The sequence below is a fragment of the Chrysochloris asiatica genome, unplaced genomic scaffold (genome assembly GCF_000296735.1).
Source record: "Chrysochloris asiatica unplaced genomic scaffold, ChrAsi1.0 scaffold00047, whole genome shotgun sequence".
Classification (NCBI taxonomy): domain Eukaryota; kingdom Metazoa; phylum Chordata; class Mammalia; order Afrosoricida; family Chrysochloridae; genus Chrysochloris; species Chrysochloris asiatica.
In genome coordinates, this window is record NW_006408565.1 from 8633742 (window position 1) to 8646122 (window position 12381).

General features: G+C 41.9%; 1 protein-coding gene across 1 annotated transcript; it reads left to right on the forward strand.

The window, feature by feature from the left end:
* Positions 1 to 8024: 8024 nt before the first annotated feature.
* On the forward strand, positions 8025 to 9099 carry PTAFR (platelet-activating factor receptor). The gene has a single exon (XM_006862374.1). It carries the CDS (start codon positions 8065 to 8067, stop codon positions 9097 to 9099), a length of 1035 nt encoding a protein of 344 aa, XP_006862436.1. The 5' UTR covers positions 8025 to 8064.
* The last annotated feature ends 3282 nt before the right edge of the window (positions 9100 to 12381 follow it).

The window sequence follows — 12381 nt, forward strand, 5'->3', positions numbered from 1 at the left end:
GTCACAACAAGACTGGAAGATGAGCTTTTTTTTTTTTTTAAAGGAATCAATGATTAGTTGAGAACAATGAAATGTACATTTACTTAACATGGGTAACAACCACCACACTAAATGGAGCAAAGCTAAAGTTTCTCAAACAAATTCCAGTTAGAACTAATTGTATCTTTAAACCCACCTGTAAACTCGGGGTGCCCTAAGGGATGAGTGTAATTAACAAGATTTGTCACCCATTCCTTTTATTTCTTTGTTCATAGTGTGGGGAACACACAGATAAGGTCCTGGCTCTCTGGATACTCACAATTGAGTGTGAGAGACTTAAACAGTTCCCTAAATAGGATTATGATTACAACAGCACTAAGATTTAGGAGGTACCACACAGAGATTTGAGATGGGGACCTGACTTGCTGGAGGTCAGCAAAGACTTCCCTGAAGAAGGTCTGAAGCATGAGTTGCCGTTGGCCAGGTAAAGGTGGGATGTAGGTAGGGAAGGTGTCAAGGCAGCAGGATGGGTATATGTGGAGGATCTGAGGAAGACTTACCCAGAAAGTTCTTTGCTTCTGGAAACCAGTGGGAGAAGACACGAAATTGATTGGCAGCTGGTGATAAGACAAGGACCATTGTGGCCTTCTTTCAGTTCCTAGAACCTGTCAAACTTTACCTTTGCTTGGGCTGGGATCCATGTTTTTCCTTCAGACCTCACCTACAATCTTTTCTGTGTAGATTCTCCTTTTCTTCTCTATAGCAGCACCCTATTTTATTTTTTAAAATTACTTTTGTTGTTGTTGTTAAGTGCTGTCGAGTCAGTTCCGACTCATAGCGACCCTGTATAGGGTTTTTGAGGAGCAGCTGGTGGGTTTGAGCCACCAACCTTACAGTTCAACCCGACTTAACAGTCTAGTGCATCTTCCTGCAGTGCCACACCAGGACTTCTTTTAAAAGTCTACAGCATCCCGTATTCCCAGGTAGTTCCCCATCCAAGTACTAACCAGGCCTGACCCTGCTTAACTTCTGAGATCAGACAAGATCAGACGCCTTCAGGGTAGTATGACTTTAGACTTAATTATTCTTAGAAAAATTTTACTTGCCTGTGATATTTATGATAATGTCCAATGATTTCTGCATGCTGTTAGGTCACCTCTCTTTGGGATGGACACAGATATGGATCTCTTCCAAACAGTTGTCCAGGTAGCTATCTTCCAAATTTCTTGGCATAGATGAGTGAGTGCCTCCAGTGCTGAATCAGTTTGTTGAAAGATTTCAGTTTGTATTCCATCAATTCCTGGAGTACAGTGACAGGGAAATGCCACAGTTTCAAGCTAAAATCAGAAAAGAGTGTGGAATGAGGGATAACATTGCTGACGTCCGATGGATCTTAGAAAACAAAAAATGTGTATTCATTTAAATGTCCAAAAGGCACATTCTGCCAGGCAATCTCCTGCTCTCAGGCAAATAACCTTTCTCAATCCATGGACCTAGAGTCCACAACTGTTCTCTCTCTCCATGCCACCGCCTCTGCCACCATCTCTGCTTTTGCTGCTTTTCTAAGTGACTTTTTCTTTTTATAGTAACTATGAAAATGATAATTCTTTTAGTTTCTAAAACTGGTTTTGTCTGTTCCCGCATGAGACTATAAGTTCTTATGGGCCTCATCTGTCATTTTTACCCTATGTCTCCTGTGCTTAGAGTATACCTCATATGCAGTTGGTGTTCAGAAAATCTGTACCAGATGAATGTGTGAATTGAACATAGAGCTGGATTTGAGATTTTGGCTCCATGCCTTAACAGCTGTGAGAGCTTAGACAAATCATATCACCATCCTGTACTTCAGCTTCTTATGTTGTAAAATGGAATACTAGTCAGTCATTAGAAATAATTTATTAAATCTAATGGTACTGTCCCTGGATAGTAGAATAGAGTAAAAACAAGAGAAAACAAAATTGTAGACAACGTTGGTTGTTACTGTTAAGTGCCATCAAGTTGGTTCCTACTCAGTGACCCTGTATAGGGTTTCTGTGGAACAGCTGGTGGTTTTGAATGGCTAACCTTTTGGTTAGCAGTCTAGTGCTTATCCTACAGTGCCACATCAGGACTCTGAAAATGTTGATACTAGATCTGGTGTGGCGCTGTGGGTTAATACGCTGGACTACAAGGTCGGCTTGAACCACAAGGTCAGCAGTTCAAGCTCACCAGCCGCTCTTCGGAAACCCTATATTGTTGTTGTTAAGTTCCCTCAAGTCAGTTCACCCATAGGGACCTTGTATCGTGTTTCCAAGGAGTGACCGATGAGTTTGACACATTGACCTTGTGGTTTAAACCGACTTGTGGTCGAGCACTTATCCTACAGTGCCACACCAAGACTCCCAGAAGCCCTGTGCAGGGTTGCTATTAGTCATGACTGACTTGATAGCACTTAACATCAATAACTCCATTATATACATGTACATGAATAGAAAAAAAAAAATCTCGAAAGGTACACCTCAAAAAGTTGATAGTGGTAAGTAAGCTCTGGGATGGTGAGGTGGGCTTGGTTGGAAATTGATTTACTTTCTACTTTTGCTTGTTTGAACTTTTTAGGAGCATTTGTTACTTAAAAAAAAAAAAATACAATTAACAAATAAAAGTGTCTAGTGGAGAAATCCTGGGAGTGCAGTGACCCTGTAGGATAAGCACTGGACTGCGAACCACAATGTTGGCAGTTCAAGCCCACCAGCCACTCCATGGGAAAAAGATGAGGTTTTCTGCTCCTGCAAAGATTTATAGCCTCGGAAACCCTTTGCAGGGTGGCTATGAGTTGGAATCGACTAGATGGAACTTAACAACAAATGGAGAAATCCAGTAAAAAATACTTTAACTAAGTGATCAAGATTAACATTATTATAAGACCTGTCAATATCATGTATTCCTGACATGACATAGTGAGAAGGACCCAACATCCCTTCTGAGTATTTCTGCAAAAGGTACATAACCTCCACTTAAGCATGAGAAAACTCCAGAAAAAACTGAATTGTGAGGCATTCTATAAAATAACTGATCAGTACTAATCAAAACCATCAAGGTCATGAAAGATAAGAAAAGTGTAGTTGTTGTTGTTGTTGTTAAGTGCCGTCGAGTCGGTTCCGACCCATAGCGACCCTGTACAGGGTTTCTGAGGGTGTACATCCTTACGGGAGTAGAAAGCCTCATCTTTCTCCCGCGGAGCGGCTGGTAGTTTCGAACCGCTGACCTTAAGGTTCGCAGCCCGATTCGTAACCACTACGCTACCAGAGTGTAGTAGACAAGAGGAAATTTCAGAGCACATGACAACTAAGTGCAGTGTGGGATTCTGGATTGGCTACGGGAACAGAAAAAGGATACTAGAGGGAAACTGGTGAAATTCAAATAAGGTCTAGACTTCGATTAACAAGATTGTTTCAATATTAATTTGCTAGTTTGGATCATTGCACTATATGGTTCTCTTAAGTTGTTAACATTAGGGACAGTTGGGTGAAAGTCATACATGAATTCTCTGTACCGTTTTTGCAACATCTCTGAAGGCCTAAAATTATTCCAATATAAAATGATTCTTAAAGTTTATTAAAAATTAAAGTCAGCCATAATTCCACTACCCAGGGTCTAGTCTAGTTTCAATACTTCTTCCCCACTCTCTAGTCTGCCTCTAAAGAGTTGCTCCTCCCCCTCCTCTCTTGCTCCTCCCACTACAGTTGTCATTGATTCAATGGTAACAGTAACAGTAAGCCTGGAAGTCCTGCTGATGTTTACCTTGCTCTGAGTGTGACTCAGGAAAGCAGCTATTGAAGGAAGAGCAAGAGATTCAGCTGGGAATAAGAGAGGCCTGAGGATCATCATATATGTTGTTGTTTTGTTAAGTGCTGTCAAGTCAGTTCCGACTCATAGCAACCCTGTATAGGGTTTCTGAGAAGCAGTTGGTGAGCTTGAATCACCGACCTTGTGGTTCAAACCGATCTTGCAGTCCAGCGCATATGGGGGAGAGAGGTGGTTCAAAAGTTCATGGAAAAATTTCATTATCTTTTTTTGGGGGGGAGGAAGAAGTAAAACTTTATTTTGGTAGATGCCATGATTTTATATATAAGGAATTCACTAAAAACAAGCTACATTGTTTTATTTTTTAAGATTTTTATTGTGGATTGAGTGAAAGTTTACAGGGCAGATCATCAGTTTTACATTCAACAAATCATACACTTTGTTTCATTACAATGATTATAATCCCCTCCATGTACCATCAGTTAACAGTATTTTCCTATATCCATTTTAGCTTTAAAAATAACAACACTCAGGCATATATAATAATTTATACCTCCAAAGGGCACATTCTGCAAGTCTGCCTCCTGGCCACCAGCTCTTAATCCCTCTCTTCCCATGAATCTAGAGTCCTCAGCCACTCCCCCTCTCCATGACCCCTCTCTACTTCTGTCTCTGGCATTGCTGCTTCTCTGGATAAGGTCCTGCATTCTACTTTTGCTCTTGTCCCTTGATGGTCCTAGGGTCCTCTGTTTCTGGACTGTAAGATTAACCTCTCCCCTGTTTTTGTTACAAAACTTTACTTTACAATTGTGACAGTCGCAATTAGTCATGATAATAATTATTCACTATTGAATCATGCGAATCTTATTCCCGTCTCTTTTCACCAGACCCATCTAGACAAGATGAAAACTATTCAGTGGGGATTCTTTCTTTCCCCCCATACTCTTAAACTAAACTCCCTCTTAAAACCTTGTAAGCTGTCACTTCATGCCTTTATCGCCCCCTCATTTTAGGTAGCCAATGTCTAAGTTGCCCGTCCCTATCTACCCTGTGTACAGAGGGGATAGCATTGATACTTGATGTGAAGATCCCTTCCCTTTCTTTGGTATTTAGAGTTACTACCTTCATGAGTATAGGTCAGGTTCATTAAATTGTAGCAATTTACCCTTGTTTCCTTTATAAAAAAAAATTATTATTATTTTTTTTGTCATCTTCCTCTAGTTGAATTCTGATTATTATCAAGCCATCGAGGCTAGGTCAAAAGGGTACTGTATGCATGTTTGGGTGTTCTTGTGCATCTCCCCTCACTTCATCAGCTGGATGATTCACTTCCAGCTCTAGCCCTCTGTGGCTATGTTCTTGTCCACGGGCTCAAGTGTCCCTAGATCTCACCACACTTTGAACCAACCAGCCCTTCCTCTTCTCTCTCCCATCTCCAGGTCAACAGGAATCAATGGATGGGGTTGAACTCAGCCCATTTCTTCATTGCTGCCTTTCTCCCTCTTCCACTCACCAGTAGACCAATGTGGTCGTCAGCAAGCTTACATGCCTGTTCATGTATTCCCTTTGAGTTTCAGTCTTAGAGGGGAATTTGGCCTGAAGGAACTTGATTGCTTGCCTTGATGACTTCCTTGAAAACAGCTTGCTTATTCTTGTTGTAGCCAGTAATGCTGCCATTTTTGTTTTGGGGTTTTCCTGATAATCTTTCTTTGAAGATGTATCTTCTGTTGCTCTAGCTGTTTCAGTTTGGTCTACTTGTCCTTGCTAGTGGGAATGTCCAACCTCATAAGGTTCTGGATGGGACTCAGGATTCCACCTAAGGTCTTATACTCTGCAAAGGCTTTGCAAGAGGCCTATTTCACTGGGCAAGTTCTAGAACCCCTTTATGGTATTCCAATCAGTTATAAGCTGAAGATGGGCTTATAAATTTTCTATGATCATGTTTCCCAACATTCCTTTCTATCCCACTCAAGTATCTATTTTACAACAGTAGGCAAAGGAAACCAATATTCATTAGATAGTCAAGAATCTTAGCATTATTTCCCCTCTTCAAACTATGCCTAGATCCCTGTATCCCAGAGCCCTGTTGTTCCAAGGTTGAGCATGCATCACTATTTACCTCTGTCCCACTTAGGCCATGTAAAATTTTCTCAGTGTTCCCCTATCTATTTTGTTATTCCGCCTCCTCCCCCTTCTTGTATTGCCCTCCCCATCACCTGAAATAAACCCCCCACCTCAACCCCACTGTTGTGGTTACCTTATATTCCATTAACTCTTCCCTCCATTTAAGACAGTCTATTTTATCCTGTAATCTACCTGACCTTCTCACCACCTGGGTCTCTGTTCCTCTGTGTTTACCTTCTTTTACATTGTAATTGTTAGACTGATCTCTCAGATCCCCTGTTCTTAGAATTTTATTCTTCCATTTGTTGATTGAGTTCAGGGTGATGCTGCCACATACGTCGTTCTCTGGTTGTTGTCTGTTCTTGTTGGTTCTCAGTCCACAGAACTTACTTTAGTATGTTTTTCATAGAAGGGTTGGCTTTGGCAAAATCCCTTAGCTTCTGTTTATCCTGGAATGTTTTGATTACACCATGGTATTTGATTTACAGCTTTGCTGGCTAGAGGATACTTGGTTGGAAGTTTTTTCTTTCAGGGTTTTATATATGCCTCCCCATTGTATTCTTGCCTGCATGGTTTCTGTTGAGAGATCCAAGCTTAATCTGATTTGTTTGCCTTTGTGTGTTATACTTCTCTTTTCCCTTCATTATCTTTTAATTCTATTTTTCCATGAAGTTTTTGAAATGTCTTCATATCAACATGCAATAAAGAGATCACAAAATTGGAAGTGAGAAGCAAGGGAAAAATGAACACTTAGGAGCATCTTTTTAGGAACTAGGTAACCAGGAAGGTGTCTCCACATGCATTATTACTTCATCTGAGTTTCCTGCATTCTATGTTGTTAGGTGCTATTGAGTTGATTCTAATCTTCAGTGACCCTATGTTCAACAAAACATTATACTACCTGGTCCCACGCCACCCTCCCAATCGTTGCCATTCTTGAGCATGTTGTTGCAGCCACTGTGTCAATACATCTTGTTGAGGGACTTACCCTTTTTTGCTGATCCTCTACCAAGCAGTAATTTGTCCCTCCTGATTACATATCCAAAGTAAGTGAAATGAAGTCTTGCTGTCCTCACTTCCATGGAACATTCTGGTTGTAGTTCTTCCAAGAAAGATCTGTTCGTTCTTCTGACAGTTCATAGTGCACTCAATATTCTTTGCAACCATTTTTCTTCAGTCTTCCTTATTTATTGTGCAGCTTCCTCATGCATATGAGGTTGTTGAAAATACCATGGGTTGGGTCAAGAGCACCTTAGTTCTCAAAGTAACATCTTCCAACATTTAAAGGGGTCTTTCATAGCAGATTTGCCCAATGCAATACATTGTTTGAGTTCTTGACTGATATTTCCAAGAGCATTGACTGTGGATCCAAGTGAAATGAAATCCTTGACAACTATAATATTTTCTTCATTTATCATGATGTTGCTTATTGTCCAGTTGTGAGGATTTTTGTTTTATGTTAAGGTGTAATCAATCAGTAAGTGCTTCAAGTCCTCTTTACTATCAGCAAGTAAGGCTGTGTTAACCATTCTATGGTGATTCTAATATTATATTTCTCTGTATTTCCCAGATTATTTAATGAGCATATGCAAGGGGGCTTCAAAAAGTTTGAGAAAAAATGGAATTGGAAGATAATGGACTTTTTCCACAAACCTTTTGAAGTCCCCTCATATTTTTAATATAAGACACTTTATCATCAAATATTTATTCCAAATCCATCCATAGAGAAAAACTGAAGTTTTATCAGCCAAGTTAATGATTTTAACATATAAAATTTTATCACTTGAAATAAATTACCTGAAACTTTAAGTCAAAGTAAGCCAAAGAATAAAATGTTATATTTTAAAATACAGCAAGAAAAAAGAAATGAACTATGTAAAATTAATGTTCTCCATGTAAGCTATCACATAGTTCATAATAAAACATTTAAAAAAAAAGAAAGAAATGAACTGCTGAAATATAATCTTAGAACAACAAAAATACTGCCAAGGAACAGGAAGATGCCATCACTTTTAAGGCATATCTTGATTTTAGAGTTTTAAAAGTCTGTGAAATAGGAGTCTTAGAAGTGATAAATGACTATAGTTCCTTCTTGGCCCTTCATTAACTAGAATTTCTTTATGCTCTTCCAGGCACCCGCAGGAACCTTTAACCAGCAACATCTTCCAGACCAGAGTAATGGAGCCCAGTGATTTCTCCCGTGTGGATTCTGAGTTCCGATATATCCTCTTCCCTATTGTTTACAGCATAATCTTTATGCTGGGTGTCATTGCCAATGGTTACGTGCTATGGGTCTTTGCCCGCCTGTACCCTTCCAAGAAACTCAATGAGATAAAGATCTTCATGGTGAACCTCACTGTAGCTGACCTGCTCTTCTTGGTTACCCTGCCCCTATGGATCGTCTACTACTACAACCAGGGCAACTGGATTCTCCCCAAATTCCTGTGCAATGTAGCTGGCTGCCTCTTCTTCATCAATACCTACTGCTCTGTGGCCTTCCTGGGCGTCATCACTTACAACCGCTTCCAGGCAGTAACACGGCCCATCAAAACTGCTCAGGCCACCACCCGCAAGCGTGGCATCATTTTGTCCTCGATCATCTGGGTAGCCATTGTGGCCGCAGCATCCTACTTTCTTATCATGGACTCTACCAATACAGTGACCAGCAATGCTGGCTTAGACAACATCACCCGCTGCTTTGAGCATTATGAGAAGGGCAGTGTGCCAGTCCTCATCATACACATCTTCATCGTGTGCAGTTTCTTCATCGTCTTCCTCATCATCCTTTTCTGCAACCTGATCATCATCCGCACTCTGCTCACACAGCCGGTGCAGGTACAGCGCAACGCTGAAGTCAAGCGCCGGGCCCTGTGGATGGTCTGCACAGTCTTGGCTGTGTTCGTCATCTGCTTTGTGCCCCACCACATGGTGCAGCTGCCCTGGACCCTGGCTGAGCTGGGCTTCCAGAACAGCACTTTCCATCAGGTTATTAATGATGCACATCAGGTAACCCTCTGCCTTCTTAGCACCAATTGTGTTTTAGATCCCATCATCTACTGCTTCCTCACCAAGAAATTTCGCAAGCACCTCACTGAGAAGTTGTACAGCATGCGCAGCAGCCGAAAGTGCTCCCGGGCCACCACAGACACTGTTACCGAAACAGTCCTGCCGCTCAACCAGATGACTGTCAACTCCCTAAAAAATAGCTCTTGATTGTTGGAGACAGGCCCAGAGTTGTTTTCTTCGTGGGTATCAAGGACTGATGTGGGGGACAAAGAGATTTCTGCTGTGCTCTGGGCTGTGATTCATGCACTTCCTCCCTGGATACTGGAGGCCTATTAGGTCTGGAGGCAAACTCACCAGCGTAGAAATGATGACAGAGCACAATTGAAGACATTTAGGTTAGAGCAACACAAGGCCCAGAATCTCCCAGGGAAGCACACACTTGGGCTTTGAAATGCTTGCCTGTGGTGAGGCCTCTAGAGTGAAAGGAGCTAGTCATATCTTCTTTTCTCTCTTTGTGAGTGAAGTCACTCTACCTGGTTTTCAGGAGCTGAGAGGGGCAGTTACACTCCCCAGGGGCTGGGCAGACACTTTGAATTTGGGGTGCAGAAGAGAAGTGCCAGCTTCTCTTGAGGATTTCTAGATGCCTGTTTATGATTTTGGGGGGTAAATATATGCACATTAGCCTTTTGTGCCCTGACTGTCATACTTGCACTATGAACCTGGCAACCTCAGACCCTGGGGCTTAGAGCAGTCTCTCCTGGCTTCCAGAGCCCTATGATCCTTCTGAAAAATCTTATCTTCTAGCCAGTGTCCTCATGTAGTTGGTTCCTTTGTCTCCTGTCTACAGGGCAAATACTGGATTGTTGTTTTAGATAATGCCTCCCAGTGGCCAGTGTCCTGCTTGGGTGACAGCTATGAGCTGGGCTTAGCTAATGGACCAAGTGGATAGTGCACTACAGTCAAGTTTTGGTGTCACACTGCCCTAGGTTCAAGCCTTAGCTTTATTACTTCCTGTCAAGGGATTATGAATTGAATATCCTACCTCTTAGGGGTTGTTACCTATGAGGTCAAAGCTACCTCATAAGGTTGTTATGAGCAGCAAATGCTGAGGCAGATACCTCTTGGTCAGGGTGATTATTCATCCCAGACACACCCTTTTTCTTAGAATTTGACTTTCTACCTGCAGCCAGTCCCTCAGTTCTCCAACAGGAACTGAATGAACAAGAGGTTGGACATCTGGCTTGAGTTGGGTCCATTAGGTTCTCTCTCCCTCAGGAATGGGCAGCAAAATTCAGGGTTGCTGTTTTAGGCTCTGCAGGTCATTTAACCTGAATACATGGAGCTGTGAGTATCTATGTGAATCTGTTTGTCTATACGTGTGTTAGGGTGCGATGGCCACCTGTATGAATGTGGTGGGAAAAATGGCTGTACTCAAAGAAAAGGTGAAGATGCATGGTGCAGAGAGAAGAGAGACCACCAGAGCTGGGACTTAGAGAACGGCTGTGTTACCAGGACCTGCTGGCTCTTCTCCTCAGGCCCAGACCTTCTTCAGGCTCATCTGCATGCCCACTTGGAGTCCTCTGAGAATGCCTGGTCAGGATACATTCTCTTAGTTTGACCTAAGCTGATTTGAGTGGATATCTCCTACTTGCAACCAAAAGACCTCTGAATGAGGTACATGCTTATATACGAAAATACAATGTTTCCTGAATTTCAGCCAGTCGTGTATCACCCTTGCAAACTTTGCCATAGCCATGTACCCCCTACTTGTTTTCTTAATAAATATTTTAATTTAAGTTGAGTAATGTTTCCAAGGTTAAATTTATTTTTAAAAGGAAACTTATAGAATTGCAAATAAAAGCCAAGGCTACCTGCCACATAAAAAGTAAATTGAGGTAGAAGTACATAACTATTAAAATGGAAATATTTCTCCATGTCCCATTGAAAATCATCTCATGTAATCCCAGGGACTTGCATATCACACTTCAGGACAAATCACTGGATGTGTATAAACTGCTTAGTGTCCCACCTTCCATTCAGCAAGTGCTCAATAAAAAGTAACTCTGAAAGTTCCAAGATGGTAAATTATAATTGTTTCCTTTTCTCTTCCAGAGCGTTGGCCCAGCACATAGGTCAGGGTCTTACTTGCTCTGAGGGCTCTGGAGAGTGGTGGGAATATTTTAGGCTATAGACCATGTTGTTGTTGTTGTTGTTGTCAGGTGCCATCGAGTTGGAACTGACTCATAGCGACCCCATGCACAGCAGAATGAAACAATGTCTGATCCTGGGCCAACCTCACTACCGCTGCCACACTTGACGCCATCAATGATGTCACCTGGCTGATCCATCTCCTTGGGGGTCTTCCTCTTTTTCTCTGACCCTCCACCTTACCCAGCATAGACCATGTTACAGCCCTGATAAACTCTTCACCATTCAGAACAACCTGGGTGATGCAAATGGTTAACTCTGATCTACTAACCAAAAGGTTGATGTTCCAACCCCCCCCCAGGTACATTGGAAGAAAGACCTGGCAATCTACTTCTGAAAGGTCACAGCCGTAAAAACCCTGTGGAACGCAGTTCTGCCCTGAAACACTTGGTGTTTCCCTGAATCAGAATCAACTCATTGACAACTATTTGTTTGTTTTAAATTTCCCTTGTAACCTCTGCTTTGTTGTGACCTTCTCAGATCCTTCTTTTCTTATTGCTGTAGCCCAGATCACCTTCTACAGACAGCCTTCCTGGATTCCTCCAGGCAGGGTTATTGGTTGCTTCCTAGCAGTGATATAGAGCTGGGAAGATTCAATTTTTTACACCTTAATTACTATGGTTATTGAGGTTTATTCATTTCATTGTCTGTATCACCTATCCTGAGGGCAGGAACTGAGTCTTAATCATCTATGTATTTACTATTTCCCACTGATCTTGGACCTGAGATCTGTCTGCCTCCAAAGCTTACAGTTTCCCCAGGATGTAGCTTAAACAGACACATTGACATATAATGCAATTATTTTGAAAGAGTTTAAGGAGATTCTTTAGGGACAAATGGAGAAGGAATTTAATAATGCTCTTCTAAAGTTCTTTGTTCATATTTTAAAGGGAGATCTAAGGGATTTGTCAGAGGATCAGAAGAGACTAGAGCTGGGAGGGTCCAACCCCTTCCTCGGGCAAAGGCAATATGAAACCCAAAGGGGCTGAATAATCACAGAAGTTATGCAGCTAACCTGTGCCTGTGGTGCAATTGCCGGCTGCCCCAGGCCTTCTCCTTGATTAGCATCACTGATTAAGCTTTCAAGGCCTCCTGTGCCTGCTCTTCAGTGAGTCCTCTCCTGGCATTTCCTCCAGCACTCAGCTCTTGGGCACAGTGATCTTACCAGTGATCTCTGACTCATGCAAGATCTTTTGCCACCCTGAGATGAGTCATAAACACAAGAGTGGTAAGTGTAGGTCATGGCTGGCTAGAACAGAATATGATTATGCATGTTTTTAC